The sequence below is a fragment of the Castor canadensis genome, chromosome 15 (genome assembly GCF_047511655.1).
Source record: "Castor canadensis chromosome 15, mCasCan1.hap1v2, whole genome shotgun sequence".
NCBI classification, from domain to species: domain Eukaryota; kingdom Metazoa; phylum Chordata; class Mammalia; order Rodentia; family Castoridae; genus Castor; species Castor canadensis.
The window spans coordinates 592,090-610,088 of NC_133400.1; the positions used below are offsets into that span (position 1 = coordinate 592,090).

The window sequence follows — 17,999 nt, forward strand, 5'->3', positions numbered from 1 at the left end:
GGCCATTTTCTCTTTTCTGGTTGTGACTCACTGGCTTGTGGAGACACCTGTCAAGTACCTACCTTAGGTCTTGATAAAGGTGCTAACAGATTGAAGGACCCTGAGAGAAAGAACCACATGTGGGGAGGCCAGTATGGAGCAGACCTAGGAGTCAGCATGGATCTAGAAAATCCCAGGTGGACTGGACATCGCAGAGTCTGCCATCTTTTGGCCATTTCTTGTCCGTACACAAGTTTGCATGAAGGTAATTAATTCAAGACCTTATTTTGCTTTTGTAAGCATATTAATTAGGCAGATGATTTGGTATATGAAGGGAATCAAACATCATTTGTGTATATCCCATTGCTGTGTACTGAATGTTGGGGTTTGGGATCAGGTAGGCTGGAGAGAGGAGGGAGTAGGCAGTCCTTACTTTACTCTGGAATTTTTTTATGTCATTATCCTCTATTTACAGCTTTCAAGAAATCAGCTGGTATCATTGCACATATGTTTAGAGCTGTTGCTACGGTGACAAGCCTGGCAGCCCACATAGTCCTTCTGGAAGGCTGGGTAGCTGCTTGGTGGCATCTGTTCACACAAGGGCACCATCCCTCTGACCTGTGTGAATCTGCAGATCACCCTGTTCCAGTTCAAATCATCTGTTCGCTTTTGATTACTTTACCCAAATTAAAAAAAAAATCTCATGATGCATTTAGTGCAGAGAGAAATAGAATTATAATATTGTTTTCACATCTATCTCCTTTCCATGATTGAGCACATCAGTATCTTCAATTGATCTCACCTATCTCATCTACCAGAGATTCAAAACTGTGGACTTTGACCTTTCCCAAGTGGCAGTCTCAATTTTTTGTAATATTACATATAAACAGTAGTTCATCCAAAGGATTCAGTTTAGAGTTATGATTTCTTCTGAGTATATGTAAAAGAAGTAAAAATATACTATAAATATGTTCTTTCTGTACACTGATAAAAAATTTTAACTTATTTAATCTGTTTTCTCTTACTCTTTTTGTTGGTGGTGGTGGTGGTCAGTCTGGGGTTTGAACTCAGGGCTTTGAGCTTACAAAGCAGATGCTCTACCACTTGAGCCATACCTCCAGCCCTTAATCTATTCTTTTAGTGCTTCATTTGGCTGTTATCTAATACTTACCACTTTGCTACAACACATGCAGTAAAATAAAATGACTTCCTAAACCTTTTCTGTTGTGGGTTTCTTGAGAATTATATAAAAGCTGTAGCTCCCTACCCCAGGGACATACATGTATTTGTATGTATCCTATCATTTCTGGGGTTTCAGAAATCTGGAACTTGACCCCTCATGTTGTCATTTTGCCATGAAGAGAGGGCTTCATATTACCACTATTTAAATGAAAGTTGCTAATTATCTCTCTGTAGTTGAACCAAAATCTTGATAATTTTATAGCAAAAGACATCTGTCCTAATCTGAGGTAGGAGAGATGTTTGTGGATGACTGACTGTATACTGTGAAGCTTCATCAATATTTGAAAGTATTCACAGTTTATTGCAATTCCATTTTTAAACTTTACATATGTAAAGAAGTATATAGACAAATACTAGTTGTAACATTGTTTATAGTAGAAAAGTTGGAGTGAGAAAACCAAATTTCAGTTGACAAGAGAATGGATTTGTTTGAGACAGTGAATACCACACTACAGTTATAATAAAGTAAAATGGCATACATTAGCATAGGTAAGTCCCAAAGCATGAGGGCCTGCACAGTGTTCCCTGCAGAAATATCATACCTGGTGTTAGTTGGCTTATGGGAGTGATGGCATCAAAAGTAGAGAAACAGTGTCTTTGGAGAGGAGCAACAATACCAGGATGAGGTTACATAAGAGACTTCCGCTGTGATGTGCTACCGTACACATTCCAAAGCCAAGGTGGCAAAATGAACAGTGGTGGGTCCTTAAGTATGCATTACACAAGTGCAAGAAAACATTACCCACTGTTACTTTGCTATAAAATGAAGCGAAAATATTTCTTATGTGGAAATCATAAAACATAAACCATTTGGATGCCCACCAAATTTCTGAAATGGTTTTTAAAAAGAACTGCTTTTACTCTTAACACTTCACAAATGTAACATGTTCTTGGTGCACAACGGGTTGGTTGCCTTGGACTTTGGGAATTTAGAATTTGACTTCACCCTGGAGCTGTTGATTGACTTCCCAGGTTGCAACTCTTTTTTTTTTTTTTGCTTTTAAGTTGAAAGATGATTGAGACATGACTAGAATGCACAAATTTTAAGTGTTGTGAGTTTTGGCAAGTATCTACCCCCACGTAACTCCTATCTTAGTCTGTTCAGGCTATTCTAACAAACTATCATTAACTGGATCCTTTTAAACAATAGAAATTTGTATTTCTCAATTTAGGAGGCTGCAAAAGTCCAGGTCAAGGACGATTTAGTGTCTCTTGAGGGCCACCTGTTGATTCATAGATGGTGCCTTTGGCAGTGCCTTCACATGGAGAAAGATGAGGGAACATTCGTAGGGTGGTTATCCCATTCATGAAGCTCTGTCCACATGACCTAACAATCTCCGAAGACCCCACCTCCTAATACTGTCTCTTTAGGGGTAAGTTTCAACATAAGAATTTAGGGAATATTGATATTCAGACCATTTGCCCCTTGAGATACAGAAAATTTCCAGTTAGTCCTCTCCCCAACACTCTGTAGTGTGGTGCTGCCCATTCTAGGCCTTCGCATGAACAGAATTACACTGTGCATAGAGTACAGTACATCCCTGTTTGTGTCTGGGTTCCTGGCAAATTGTTTTTAGGATTCATTTATGTTTCTGTGGTTCATTCTCCTATTGCTTTATAGTCTTTCACAGTGTGATTGCTGTGTATTCATCTATTTATTTGCCAATGGACATTGGGGTTGTTGGCAGTTTAGGGCTGTTACGAGTAAAGCTGCTGGGTTCCCTTTTTTGAGAAACTATGGTATTTGGGTAAATGGATTTTAAATATGCAGATGGTCCCAGCATATGATTTTCCACTTTGCCATGGTATGAAAGTGATACACATTCAGTAGAGACCATGTTTCAGATTTTGAATTTTGATCTTTTCCTGGACTAGTGACATGTTTATCAGTGGCACCGAGACCTGACTCTCAGCCAGCCTGCAATCATGAGGGACAGTGCACTGTGTTGCTAAGCTACAGTGTTGGGTATGTTAGGACTTTTCCGCCTGGGATATTTTTAACTTAGATTGGGTTTAAGAAGCATAACCTAAGTTGAGGAGCATCTGCATTGTCTTGGGTAATACTCTATCAGTAGGGAAAGCATAACTTTACCCTTCTCTTCCAGGAGTTTTAATATGTTATTGCAGAGTGAACAGGCCTAGAATCTGCAGGTGAGAGATCTGGAAACCTTGTTCTCATGGCCTCTGGGGTTTCATGGACATCCCCACTAAACTTTGCTGATGGTTGGGATCCACACTCTGGGCCTCTGAGCCCCCTATTTGGGCATTAAGATTTTGCTCTTTCTTGACTGGGTCTCCACAGGGTAGCATTTGAAGAATTAGGGTTTCAGGCAAGCCTTTGCAGCCCAGGCTGTATGTGTTTGAGCCTCAGTCACTTATTCAGTGTCTTCTGTTTTGTGCTCCATTTCCATCTATGAAATAAAGAAACTTAGGTTGTTATGATGGGGGACTACAACTACATTCATGTGTCCGTGAATGCCAGAGTCCTCAGACAGGCCTAAGAAGAAAAGCTGCCCTGGCCATCTCCATAGGCAACTGGAAGAGGAAGGCTCAGGGCTTCTGTACAGGATTTGATCTGCACCCATGCACATACTACTGCTTGAGCCTGCTCATTGCTAAGCCTCCATGCACCAGAAAGTTGAGTTTAAATTCATGCCATGTCCAGTTCTGGGAAGGTGCAAGTCACATCTGGTGATGGTACCACCTGTGCCCACCTCTGAACCTACCCCACTTGCTTTTCAAAGCAGCATACTCAATCTTGTCCTCTTTTGAACTGCCAGGACAGTAACTGAGAGGTTGGCATGTCCTCAGACCAGGATGTTTTGCTTAGCCATTTCCGATGTTTGTCAGAAGCTGTAGTTAAAGACCATTGTAATGATATGTAGCTTGTCCAGAGCAGTTGCCTAGCACGTCTTCCTGGTCTAGTTCAAAGGCCAGCCTCAGGAGCAAGTGGACATATCATGGTGTATCTTTGTCTGCCCCTCCTTCCATCAGCTAAGACATGGGCCTAGAGGCCAGTTGACAGGGTGTGAGGGATTGGAGGTGCCCATATCTGCTTTGTTATCAGTCAATTTCTGGATGACTTGGTTGTTACTAATTAGGCTTGTTTTGCTACAGACATCTGATTGGCAAACCTTGCAGATAAGAAAGGGAAGTTATTGCCAGTGGCTCTTGCCTATAAGCCTAGCTATTTGGAAAGCTAAGATTGGGAGGATCATGGTTTGAGGCCAGCCCAGGTAAGTAGTTCATGAGACCCTCATTTCTAAAATAACCCAAGCAAAATGGACTGCAGGTGTGGCTCAAGTGGTAGAGCACCTGCTTTGCAAGTGCAAAGCCCTGAGTTCAAACCCCAGGCCCACCAAAAAAAATAAATAAAGGAGAAACTTATTAATTTGTCTGGCTGATTGTCTAAACAAGATGAAAGCTCAGAAGGTAGTTTTTGCCTTTTTCTCCAAATGTACTTCTGCTTTGAAAGAGCAGGGCAGGTTGTGGATACAGAATCTCTGCTCAGACCTTCTCCAGACCAATTGTTTGGTTTTGCAGGGAGATAGCATTTGTTAATACCATGTAAATAGATGGGTGTTTTGACTCTGCACAGGAGGGATCAGCAGGGATCCACCTAGCGGGACACCACAGTGTGGGTTTGGTAGCGGTGAATGGAACCATGAGTGGATACCCTGGGCTGCAGAGGCACCACCTTAGTACAGAGAGGACAGCCTGCGGGGAGGGACATCACACCCATTGCAGGTGAGTGCTTAAGGCAGTGTCCTGGGAGCCAATCAAGATCAGTGACCATGATGGCCAAATAGGGTACCTGTGGCTCCTAAGTGATGGAGTGACATGATGGGTTGGTGTGTTGGGGCTCACCATGATGGCAGCTTTGAGGGTGAAACAGATCTCAGAGTTGTTTGTGTCCTGTTTGCATCAGTGTGCGTGGGAGGGCAGACCCTTATGCTCACAAGGTGTGTGGCATATAGGTCAGAGTGTGTTACTGGCCTTCTGAGAACAAAGGGAAGAGAAACTTTGCTGGGCTCAGCTTCTTCAAGTCCCCACTGTGTGGCTCTTGCCACTGGGGAGAGAGCTATGCATTGCCTATACAGCTGCAGTTGTCTACAGCTCATTCCATGTATTGTACAGGAGGGTTAAAAATAACATGAAAACTATGCCATCCCCATGAGATCCCGTGCTGTGAGCTGTCTGGCCGCGTGGTAATAAGGAACTTGAGCCACAAGCTAAGTCTCCTCCTCCTGACGTTCCATAGGGAGTGCTCAGCATCATACCGTTGTCCATTCACCTGTTTGCTCTGGCATTTGATGCTGCAGTTACTTTTTTTTTTTTTTTTTTGCGGTACTGGGGACTGAACCCAGAGCCTGATGCTTGCCAGAGCTATGCCTCCCAGCTGTCCCCTACTTTTTTTTTTTCAGGGGGAGGGGTAGGTGGAGGAGGCATTTGAACTCTGGACCTCACACTTGCTAGGTAGGTGCTCTACCACTTTAGCCATGCCCCCACCTTGCCCTTTATTCAGGTAGGGCCTTGCATTTTTGTCAGGGCCTGCCTCAAAACAGTGATGCTCCTACTCATGGCCTCCTAGTGTAGCTGTAACTATAGACATGAACCACCATGCGTGGCTTACTGATTGAGATGGAGTCTCACTTTTTACCTAGGCTGGCTTTAAACCTGGATCCTCCTGGTCTCTACCTCCTGAGGAGCTGGGATTATGAATTTTGTTTTTGAGATAGGGTCTCACTAACTTTGCCTGTGCTTGCCTCAAACTCTATCCTCCTGCTTCTGCCCCTTGAGTAGCTGCTGTTGCAGGCATGTATCATCATCCCAGCTGTAATTATTTTATAATGAAAATAAATTCTCTTACATATAAGACATTATATTTGTGTGAATCTCCTTTTAATAACTCTTCTGATGTAGTCAGACCCCTAGAGCAGAAAATTGCAAAGAGGGAATGATTCATAGGGACATGTGAGTCATGCCCCCAAGTTACTTCTAGGATAGGCTGGATGCCTGGGTCTCCTGTTAAGGCTCAGCACTGGTGTGTGGTGCCTGGCAAGCCACGTACTTTCCTGTAATGCGTACTTTGAACCACCTGTCTCCTTGAAGCTGTGAGTTCCCACCAGCATTGAGGAAGCAACAGTAGCAATGTTGACTTCAGAGGAGACTGGGAAGAGCCCTGAGCAGCACTGCATCTCATATGTGGGCTTGGGATTCAACTGTGCAGGTGCACGTGTTGTGCTTGTGGCTGTGGTATCTGATCACCGAGTGTCCCAGTAGTCAGGCACCACTGCTCAGGTGTTGGCGATACGGCTCCCTTCTCTGCCTCTCAAGCCTTTAAAAGCTCAGGAAGACAATGGCTCTGAGCTCCCCATATGTGTTGACACAAGTGGTTAGAGGCCTAGGTTTTGACAAATTGCTTCACTGAAAAACAGATCAGCAAACTAACAGTTAAAGCGTTTTCAAACTGACTGGAAGGAATAGTGTTGAAGTCAAGTTTCCTGTGACGTTGGCCTTCACATCCTGATATAGAAACTCTAATAAAAGATCTGAGAGTGTTATGGGGCGGCTTGAAGCATGTTGTATGGTCCTGTTTGCAGTGGGCACATAAAAAGCAGTTGTTCAGTAAGCCATCTGCCCTCATACCTTTGGGGGAACTCAGAAAAGCTCTGTGAGTCAAACTGTGCAACTGACCCAGGGGCCCCTCATTATTGGTGGTAACCTGGCTCTGCTTTACAAGCCTCTGGGCTCCTTGTGTGAGGTCCTTGGCGGTTCACATGCAGGTGAGGCAAAGACCTGTGGTCTCAGCCAGAAGCAGGTGTGTAAAGGGGCTTTGCAAAAGGCTTCATTCCTTGACAGTGGCACCCATTGGGTCAAGCTTTGAATGTATGGCCTCTGTAGGGACAGTGAAAGGAGCAGAGTGGTGCAGCTGCCCCCTCCTACTATGCACCAAGTGAGAAGCAGCTTTCTGGAGCTCAAAAGTGGCAGAGGCCCCTGAATTCAGGTGCCCTGTGGTGCTGCAGTGATTTCTGATTGCTGCCTGCTTCATTGTGAGCCTTTGAAATTCCTGACACTTTGATGTGAGTTTGGTCCTGGGCCGGAAGGAACTAGAGCTCTTGCCATCATACTCTGGACTGCTGCAACCTGCTCTGCTGCTGGGAGTGACAACAGGGGCAATGTGAGAGTAGAAAGGGATCAGCGTGGGCAGGGTCGCCTCCTTCTTCCAGCTGTTTGCCTCCTTAGGGTGCAAGCCAGGTATCAGAGTGTGTCTTGGGTTATGTATTCTGAAAAGTAGTCAAAGGGAATGAGTTTAGTCTTTTTTTTTAACTTGTAACCTCTGTGCAGGAAATGGCATGCATCTTAAGAGCATACAGTGATGATCTTAACATCACATACACCTGTGAGATCACCCACTGGAGATAAAGAATTCTCCTCTAAAAATGTCTACCCGACTTCAACACCACAAGACCCTGGTGGCACACATGGGAGCACATAGCTTTTGGAATCCGGTGTGCTGTAATAAGCCCTTAAGTGTTGGTACCTGATCTACTACCATGAGCCACTGTTCTCTTGCTAGTAGAGTTTGGTGTGTGTTTGGTTTTTGTTGTTTTCTTGTTTTTCAGTTTAGATTTGTTTTGCAAAGTTAGTATATACGTGGTGTGGCCTTTGTGGGCACCTTCCTCCCAAATGAATTGTGGGTAGAGTCTGCTGAACTCCTATACCCAGATCCAGCCTGGTCTACCCAACCTGGCAGTTTTCTGCATAGACCCTATAGTGTGCTGAATTCCTGAGTACCTATGTGGACAGTGAGTTTTTTCATCTCTTTATATCCACTGGCCCTGGGGGTGGAAGTTGTGGAACTTCACTGTCTTGGGGGAACAAAGTGATGAATGAAGAGATGACTCGCCAGAGAAGGGAGGGGGTAATGAAGGTGAGGCTTGCTTGGTGAAAATGGAGATGAAGCCTATTTCAAGACAAAGACCTTGAACACTACATTCTGTCCTGGGAGCACCAAGAATCCAGCAACATTAATAACCCGCGCACACACACCCCCTCTCACCCCAACCTCCCCTGCTGTGAAGAGAAACTTGGGTGTATATGGCTACATATTGAGGGCTTTTAACCATTGTTTCCAAAATGCTGTTTTCCCATTGTGAGAAAGATAATTTACATCTCTGTCCACTACACATTGCACACACACACACACACAAAGGCACTCACGGCAACATGTTAACAGAGTGCTCTTCATTTGTTGGTGGGTATAATGGCTTCTGATATTTTCTATTCTGATATTTCACCTTTTTTTTTAAAGGCTCTATTAAGCCAGGCATGGTGATGCATAGTATAATCCCAGTACTCAAGAGGCTGAGGATCTTGAATTTGAGTTTAGTGTGGGCTACATAGCAAGTTCCTGGCCAGCCTGGGCTACACGGTGAGATCCCATTTCAAAAACAACAACAAAAAAGATGCTTTATTCATAATTGCTAAAATTACAGCCAGCCAAGATGTCCTTCAGTAGGTGAAGGGATAAGTAAGTGGTGGCACAGCCAGATGGAATGTTTTTCAGTGCTTAAAAGAAATGATCTTGGGCTGGGATGTAGCTCGGTGGTACAGCGCTTGCCTAGCATGCCTGAGGCCCTGGGTTCGATCCCAGCACCAAAAAAGAAAAAGACAAAAAAAAAAAAGAAAAAAAAAGAAATGATCTTTAAAATAAGGGGGTGGGGGAAGGAAAATCACCATGGAGGAAACTTAAATGCATGTTACTAAGAGAAAGAAGCCTATCTGAAAAGGCTATGCACTTAGATTCCAACTTTATGACCTCTGGAAAAGGCAAAACTTCGGAGACAGTGAAAAGATCTGAGGTTGCTGGGGGTTGGAGAGTTGGGGTAGATGGCCAGGCAAAGCACAGGGAATAAGACTGTTCCATAGGATGGTGTAAAGGTGGACAGAGTCGTCACACATGTGTCAGCACACAGAATACACAACACCAGAGTGAACCCCAACGTGAACTGTGGACTCTGCTCATAATCATGTGTCATTGTTGGTTTATTTATGGTAACAGATGGACCACTCTCATGCAGGATGTTGATATTGGAGGGGGGGAGGGATGTAACATGGGAACTCTGTATTTTGCTCAATTTTCCCATGAACCTAAAATTGCTGTAATGGCTTTTGACCATGCTACAATAATTCTGGGACTGACCATGTTCATGACCAAAGAGTTTTGACCAGGATTGGAGGTGTGGCTAAAACAGAGCACCTGCTTTGCAACCACAAAGCCCTGAGTTCAGACCCCAATCCCACCCCCCTCCCCCCAAAAAAGAGAAAGTTTTAAACATTGTTATAGGAGGCAATATTGCATCCCCAGAGGAGTTTTGTCATTCAGACCCAGTTGTTCAAGACAGATGCAGGTGCTTGTGCACACTCCACAAAGGACCCCATTACGTTCTATATTTATTGGGTGGGAAAAGGTCAGGAACCTTATGGTTGTGTCTTAATTCTATTGTATCTCCTCGTCCTGTCCTCAAATACAATTCTCTTGTATCTGGTTGTCAGTAAGTTCTGAACAGTGGCGCCTGTGCAGTGAGAATGAAACCATATCAAGTCCTAAAGTGGAAAATACAAGTAGCAAAGAAAGAAACTGAAGCTTCTGTTTGAGTCTTCCAGAAAAATGAGGAAAGCATCTGGGGGATTGGGCAGAACCAGGAGTCCTGACCACTGAGGACTCTTGGCTCCAAAGGCCACTGCCTCTGAGAGCTCAGCACTCAGCACTGGACCTAGGAACCCCAGCCTGTGCTGTTGTGCCTCTCTCTTTCTGTTTGTCCTTTCCTTCTTTCCTTACAATGACTCTTTAGTTTGTATAACTTGGATTTAGACAGAACTTTATTTCTTATCAAGTACCTTTTCATTTAGTCTCCATAGAATCCTCCAGGAGAATGAGATCTGTCCCTAAAATAGGAGCCAGCAAGTTTGTCAGGATGAAGTGGGCACTCAGGTCAATCCTGGATTGAAAATGCTTTTCCTTTCACAGAACTACCCCTGCATCCCTGACTGCAAATTTGGACAGCAGAGTGGAGGGTACTGTGGTTTCCTCTGGCACTTGGGGGCTCCATCAGAGAGGTGCATGGCCATTCCAGCATCTGAGACAAAGACAATGGCCCAGTGTGTTGAAGACGCCGTAGGTGTGGCCCAGGTTAAGGGTCATGATGTTGCATTCTCTCCTTGTCTCTGTCACAGCAGGGAGTTCAGAAATGGGTTCGTTTTAACCAGAGAAAAATTTTTATTTTCTGGCAGTGCTGGGACTTGAACTCAGGGAGTCATGCTTGCTAGGCAGGTACTCTAGCTAGCAGTCGACCCACTCCCAACTAAGAACCTACTCTTAAGTTTTCTATTTCTATAGGAAAAAAAGATGGATTTATGTTACTGTCCACCACACACAGCTACTTAATGTTTTAAGTCATATAAAACACATGGTTTTATATATTGTCTCATCTTTTTCACCTTGTTCCTTCCCTCTTTCTACAGAAATTAAATTTATATGTATTATCAATCACTTTAAGCAGGTTTACTAGATATTAATAAAATGCACTCATTTAAAATACATAGTTCAGTGGGTTTTGGAAAACATACACAGTTGTCAAACCACCATAATCAAAATGTAGAGTATTCCCATTACACCTAGAAGTTTCCTCAATTCCTGTGGGTATTGGGGTTGAACCATGTGCCTTGTACTTGCTAGAAAGGTGCTCTTACCACTTCATCCACACCCTCATCCCTCGTGTGTGTGTGTGTGTGTGTGTGTGTGTGTGTGTGTGTGTGTGTGTGTGTGTGTGTGTGTGTTTAAAACTATTTATGTTGAAATACATACTCCCAAGAAGTAATAAGAATAGTAGTCTCCTGTGGGCTGCCCAGCATCTCCCAGAGGCAACTATAATGCTGCAGCTTTCTACCAAAGACCCACTGGAAGATTCTGCCACACATCTTCTTGGATTTCATCCTACATGAAACCCCCACTCCACCCCACCCCAACCCAACTTACCCCACACATAGACAACACATGGTTAATGTGCAAGCATGTGGGTGTGCCACCATCATGAACTGTCCAGTGTTGCCCTCTTAAATCCCTGTCTTTGTCTGCTAACAGCCACTGATAGGTTCCCCAGATGGACAGTGTTGTTGTAGAGAATGTGACTGCTGGAGTTTGGCTTTTTGCACCCAGCAGAATTACCTAAAGATTCAGCATGTTGTCTAAGTTTGTTCCTTTTTATTGTTGAGGAGACCTTGAGGTATGCATGGAACCGAAGTAGAAGAACATTGTCGGGACACCTGTGTCTCATGAATAAAGGTTCCAGTGACCATTGGTGTGCAGGTCCTTGAGTGGACATAAGATTTTGCCCTGGGGGTGGGTAGCAGTGCAAATGTGAGGCTTGTGGTAAGTGTGCACAGTGTTTTCATAGTGACTATACTATCTCATTCTCCTCGGCGAAGCGTGAGAGACGCAGATTCTCTGCATGCTCAGCAGCATTTGTTCCCATGCATGTAGTGCTAGCTGGTGTGTGGGAAACAACATGGAGCTGTAAGTGTTCATCTCATAGTCTTAACTTTGTTGAACTCTCATCTCGAGGAGGTTTTGGTGAGTTCCTTATGATTTTCTATGTAGACAGTCATGCCGTCTTTAGATAAAAATGGTTTTATTTTGTTTCTACCTTTCTGACCCATATGCTTTTGATTTCCTCTTCTTTCCTGTGTGTTCTAACTTGGGCTTCCAGTACAGCTTTAATAGCAGTGCTTGATCGGTGGGGGAGGGTGGACATCCTTACTGACTGGCCAGCCATTGGAAAGAAAGCAGTTAGCTGTCAGCATTAAGATGATGATAGATCTTTGAGGATGCTCCTTACCTGTTTTGCTGAGAGGGTTTTTGTTTTTTGGTTTTGGTGCTGGGGTTTGAACTCAGGGCCTAAATCTTGAGCCACTCCACCAGCCCTTTTTTGTGTTGGGTGTTTTCAAGATAGGGTTTTACAAGCTCTTTTCCCGGGCTAGCTTCGAACTATGATTCTCCTGATTTCTGCCTCCTGAGTACCGAGGATTACAGGCGTGATCCACCAGCACCTGGCCATTACTTTTTATTATAAGTGCTCCTCCATGTTTCTGATTAGACTGAGAACTATACTCTCCTTTGTCTACTTGCTCCACTTGATGTTGTAAAGATCTCTCCATAGTACAGATGCCTTTGGCAGCCATGCAGTGGGTGGGCTTTGTATCTCAGTAGCTAGTTACCCTGTGCACACAGCTTTTGGATGAGGATCCATGTGCTGGGGGCAGGCTGGCCGTGGGGGGTGTGGCTGAGTTGCAGGGCTGGGCATCAGTGCTTGGGCCTTTGTAGCTTCCTGCCAGCCTCCAACTGTATTTGTGCTCTGCTTTTCCTGGTCACTTCCTGATGTTTGCTTCTGCACTACTAAGCCTTAGTGTATCTGCCAACTCACTGCCCTCCTTCTGTTTTCCATGTTTTTTGCCGCAATGACAAAACATTATTCACTTGTACCTTTAACATATATGTCTTATATTTCTTCCCTCTTTCATCACATTGTGTCTGTAACTTAATCCCTTTTGTAGGACAAGTATTGTTCCTACTCTTTTCTCAGTCCCTCTTAATCTCCATCTTCTCGTCTTATCAAAGATTAGAGGTTCCTGTTGTGTTCTACAGTTGCAGTGGCTTGTTCTGTGCTGTGCACAAAGGTTTGGTTCATTCTGAACGTCAAGCAGCCTGGATTTGCCCCAGCAGGTCATTCAGAGTGACCAGCCAGGACCATTTGAGGGTAGATGAGTCCTGTAGCAGGGTCATTGGCACCTTCTACTTCCTGAAGCCTTGCCAGAGTGTAACATGTACAATGTGTTGAACATAACTTATCCAGCTTTAAAAACTTTGTTGTGAAATGTATCAATACCCAAGATACCCACAAAGTAAAAATGCACAGCTCACCTGTTAAACCTTCCATTCCTGGGCCCACACCTGACCCCAGAGCCACCATTGCACAGACAAATCTTGCCCCCCATCCCCTAAGCACTAGAGTTTAGTGTTTTTGGAAAGTTATGTAAATAAATTATTTGTGAATGTTTGTTTTCTTTGCTGTATGGTATTCCCTGTTTACTTCACAGCAGCAATGCTACCCAGTTGCTATGAACATTTTGTACATTCTCTCTGTGTATTTGCAGTTGCATTTCCTTTGGACATATTCCCAGAATAAAATTAATTGCTGTACGATGGTGCCTGGTTCATTCTATCATTTTACACTTCCATCAGAATAAATGAGCTTCCTTTGCTCCACATTTTTCCCAATACTTGGCATATGATTTTGGTTTTAGTTTACATTTCCTTGATTACTAGTGAAGTTGAGAACTTATTGTCTACTTACTTATTTTTTGGAATTCCTCTTTTGTAGAATGCTCATGTAAACCTGTGTTTATTTTTGTATTAAATGGTTTGCCTTTTTCTTAGTGATTTTTTTTTTCCGGAGCTCTTTGTATATTGTGGATATTAGCTTTTTGTCAGTTATGTATTCTATAAATAGAACTCTTCAAATTCTCTTTCCATTTTTCTCTTTCTGTTTTTGAAATATTCTTTTCCTTTTGGCAAAGTAACCTTTAATGAATAAAAGCTCTGTCTAGCTTGTGATGATTCAGAACTTTCAGACTGTTCACGGTAGGTCCTTCCTTGTTTCCTTCCTTTCTTCTGTCTCTGTCCTTTTCTTTTTCTTTTCATTTTTTTGAGACAGGGTCTTGATAGTGAGTCCAGGCAGGCCTAGAGCTCACGCCTCCATCTCCTAAGTGCTGGAAATAGTCATGGGCCACCACACTCAACTCATGGTAGGCATTTCTTATGAGGTTGACACTTTTCACTGTCTCCTTTTAATACAGCTATGACCTTGGCATTTAGATCTGCCATCTGTCTGGGGTAATTCTGTGTGTGATGTGAGACAGGGACTAGGTTATGTTGTGGCTATCAAGTTTTGCTGTGGTGTTAGTGGGTCAGAACCATCTTTCCCTCATAGCCCAAAGTGCTCCTTGGTCCTGTGTGAACACCTGTTGTGGGTATAGAACCATGTCTACTCTCTCCTCCTTCCTGTTCTGGCCACCAGTGCCAGTGCCATGCTGTGACAGTGCCATGCTGTTTTAATCATTGTTGCTTCACCTTTTTAACTGACTTTAATTTATAAATTAATACTTACGTAGCATGAGTTTTTTTTCTTTTTACTTTATGCCTGAGGGGTTTTTTTGTTCTTGTTTTTTCCTTATTCTTACACCAGTCTGGAGTCTGGGGTTTTCTACTAGCCAGGCTTGCCTGCACAGAGAAGCAGGCTGGATGTGGTACAGGGGAGGGGGGCGGAGCAGCTGCAGTCTGCTGACCTGTGCCAGCAGGGCCTCATTCCTCAGGAAAAGCACTGGGAGTCTCACGGTAGTACTCTGTGTTGCCTCCTAAGTCTCTGAGCAAATTCAGCTGGGAGTTTTGAAATCCTAAATCTTCTGTACCTGGCTCTGGCTTTGCATGTCTTGTTGGTATTGGTTTTCCTCAAGGTGCCCCGCATGGCTGGCAGGACTTTCTTTACTGGTGGTGGATGCAGACATCATGGGGCACCAGGCTGTTGTCCTTGTGCCACCCATTCAGTCAGCTCCACCTGGACATTCTTCCTGAGCTGCACCAGCAAGATTGGATAGATAGAGCCTTCCACATTTAGTGGGAGCTTCCACAGGCTGTAGCTTTTCTCACTCAGGTTCAGCCTGCTTCCAAACATTTTTGTGTCTTGGAAGAATATGTCCCCAGACCCTTAGTCAGTGGAAGAATATGTCTGTAGGCTCTCTGCTATTTGAAAATTGCTCTATCGTTACTTCTGCATCTTTGTTTCAGGAGAAGGGAGCTCTGGGAGATCAGGAGACTAATTGGTGGTCATTAATCTGCAACCACTGTAGGCTTGCTAGGTAGGCACTCTGCCACTTGAGCCACTCCAGCAGCTCTGTTTTGTGATGGGTTTTTCAAGGTAGGGTCTCGTGAACTTCTTGCCCAGGCTGGCTTTGAACTGCAGTCCTCCTGATCTCTGCCTCTTGAGTAGCTAGAATTACAGGCATGAGCCACTGGCTCCTGGCAAGGTACCCCACTTTTGTGGTGGAAAACTGCAGAATGTGGAATTCATAATTCCATATAGAAAGAGATGCCATCTCTGGCCTCAGCCACCTCAGCATGTGGATGGGTGCATCACAGGGGAGGGACCAGGAAGTAGATAGCTTTGCTTGCCTTGTCCCTCTCCCCAGAATAACTTTACATGTGTTCTTATGTCAGTTAAACACCACAAGTGTACTTTGCAAGGTTTTATCACTTAATCTTGAAAAGGTGTTATGCAGCACTGTATTGCGATCTGGAAGCAAGCCTGTGGACAAGGGGTAGATTGATAACTAGCAAGACCTTGACAGACAAGAAGAGCTAGGGAGTGGGGCCACCATGTCATACTCTGTAGACCCCAGTGAGTTAGTTACAGAAAGTGCTTCATCCAGCATGGCTTCTTACCAAGGGAAGAGGGCCTGAAAGTGTGTGTAGCATCATTGGCCTGAACTCTGTGTGTGTGTGTGTGTGTGTGTGTGTGTGTGTGTTGCTGGGGCTTGAACTCAGGGCCTATGCCTTGAGCCACTCCACCAGTCTTTTTCATGATGGGTTTTTTTCTACATAGGGTCTCACAAACTATTTGCCCGGGCTGGCTTCGTACTGTTATCCTCCTGATCTCTGCCTCCTGAGTAGCTGAGATTACAGGCATGAGCCACCAACGCCCAGCTCTGAACTGTTTTCTAACAGTGGGGTGGGGGTGGGGGGTACTGACTGTTGAGAAGATGTAGCAGACATGTTTTTCCCCTCATTCTTTCTGTCAGCACTGTTGAAAAGCTAGGGTGCAGGTGAAGCATGCTCTGAGAGTGTGTGTCCACAGAAGAGGACAAACGAGGCTGGACAACAGAAGTGTTAAATGTACCGGCTCCCAGAGAGGCTGCTGCACATACTGGTGTTCAGGAGGCAAGAAAGGAGCCAGGGAAAGGGAGGGCAAGGTAGAGCAGATGGCTCAGGACGGAATTGTTTGAAATCCTTTTGGGTTTTGTGACAGAAGGTTGGTCTCTCGTTGTACTGTACCTGCCCTGGGGTGATGAGCACAGGGATCAGTTGCCTTGTGTATGATGGTTGGATAAGTAACTGGTTTATTTACAGGTGAGCCCATGACTCTGAGAATTGGTTTCAGGCCAGCAAGCATTTTAAGATGCCAAATTACCATAAAATACATGATCAATACAGAATGTGTCCTAGGATTTCTTGGAAAATTAGGCCCAACTGAAGTGTCTCGTTCTGTGTGCATGGAATGGAACCTTGAAGCCTCTTGCACATCCTCCAGGGCTCCCTCAAAGTATCACCTGCCTGTGCCTACTATCCAGACGTTTTATTTAGGAGAAGTTGTGGAATTGCTTTATGAAAAGCGGAATGTTACTCTTCCTACCTTCTACCTGGGGGTGTGAGGGACAGGAATTGTTTCCAGTAGTGAGCAGGTATTGGATGCTGAGCCCGGAAGTTGTGATTTGACAGGCCTGAAAGCCAGAGTGCTTCTGGGTATTTGTGTGACCTTGCCTGTTGGGCAGGAGAGGGAATCACTGTGTGTACAGCAGGAGCAGAGCCCCTAGGACCCACTGTCCCACCCAGCCCCTCTTCACTGTAGGTGTGGTCTCTACCAGAGGGGCCCAGAATCCAGACACTGGTGACTGCAATCCAGCACAGGCCATCAGGATCCTTGCAAGTCATTGCTTTCTACCTCCCTGAGCTGCTTGACCCACCTTGCTGTCTGTCATGCAGCACAGCCAGTGTTCCTTGCTGCTGGTGACCCTTGGAGCTGCTTCCTGTAGTGGGAGGCCCCTGGCCCCGGTCCCTGCACAAAGTGGGACCACTGCAAAGTAGTTGCACACCTTAGCTGGTCAGTCTATTTGGTTCTGGTCAGTCTGTTCTCCACCCCCACCCCTCCCCATGAAGTTGACCAGGTTTTGTGCTGTCTCTGGGTTCAACACCTTTTAACCTTCTGTGTCTTTTAACTCTTTTTTTAAACCTCTTTTGAAGCAGACAGTTGATGACGAAGCGATGGCAGCATAAATGAAGATCAAGTGAGGGGAGCAGAACGATGCCCAAGGGTGGGTGTTCTAAAACACCACAGCAAGAAGACTTTTCTCTCAGCAACGACATGGTGGAGAAACAAACTGGGAAAAAGGTAACACCCTTTAACCCTCACCTAGGGGTCACCATTTGTGCCCACTATGCTCATCGCTGCAGCTCGGCAGTCTGCTTTCAGCTCACCTTGTAAAGCCTGTTTCATCAAGAGTGGACAGTGCCCTTGTGAGTGGGTGTGTGAAGAGCCACCCTGCCTGAAGGGGCTTGCTTACATCTGCCAGAGCTAAGCTTTCAGTTGTAGATTTGCGTTAAATAGTTGCTCTCCGAGGCAATCTCAATTTGGCTGCCCATTTCTGGTCTCAGAACCCCAGGATTTCTGTCATGGTTTTAGTGAGATCCATCAGTTAACTGTGTTTCAGTCATTCTGGGTATAAACACTGAAGAATTTCATGTACAACTTTTGTTTATTCTAGAAGTGAGTAAGAAAACAATGTAAATCTAAGCCAGCAGAATTTAACCAGTGTACTGTTAACACCAGGTTCTGGTTGTGTACTTCCTCTCTTCCGTGCTGACTTCCCTTAAGCATCAACTTGTA

At 44.6% G+C, this 17,999-nt stretch overlaps 1 protein-coding gene across 8 annotated transcripts in view; it reads left to right on the forward strand.

The window, feature by feature from the left end:
- Ankrd11 (ankyrin repeat domain containing 11) overlaps window positions 1-17,999 on the forward strand; it is a 181,286-nt gene that overhangs the window by 124,255 nt on the left and 39,032 nt on the right. For 4 of the 8 annotated variants that reach the window (XM_074055464.1, XM_020173567.2, XM_074055467.1 and 1 more), the window contains exon 3: window positions 17,360-17,504. In XM_074055464.1, the coding sequence (XP_073911565.1) occupies window positions 17,418-17,504 (87 nt within the window). In that variant the 5' untranslated portion in view covers window positions 17,360-17,417. Of the gene's footprint in view, window positions 1-17,356; window positions 17,505-17,999 lie in introns of those variants that run through there. The other 4 variants (XM_020173568.2, XM_020173566.2, XM_074055466.1 and 1 more) reach the window with 1 other exon arrangement.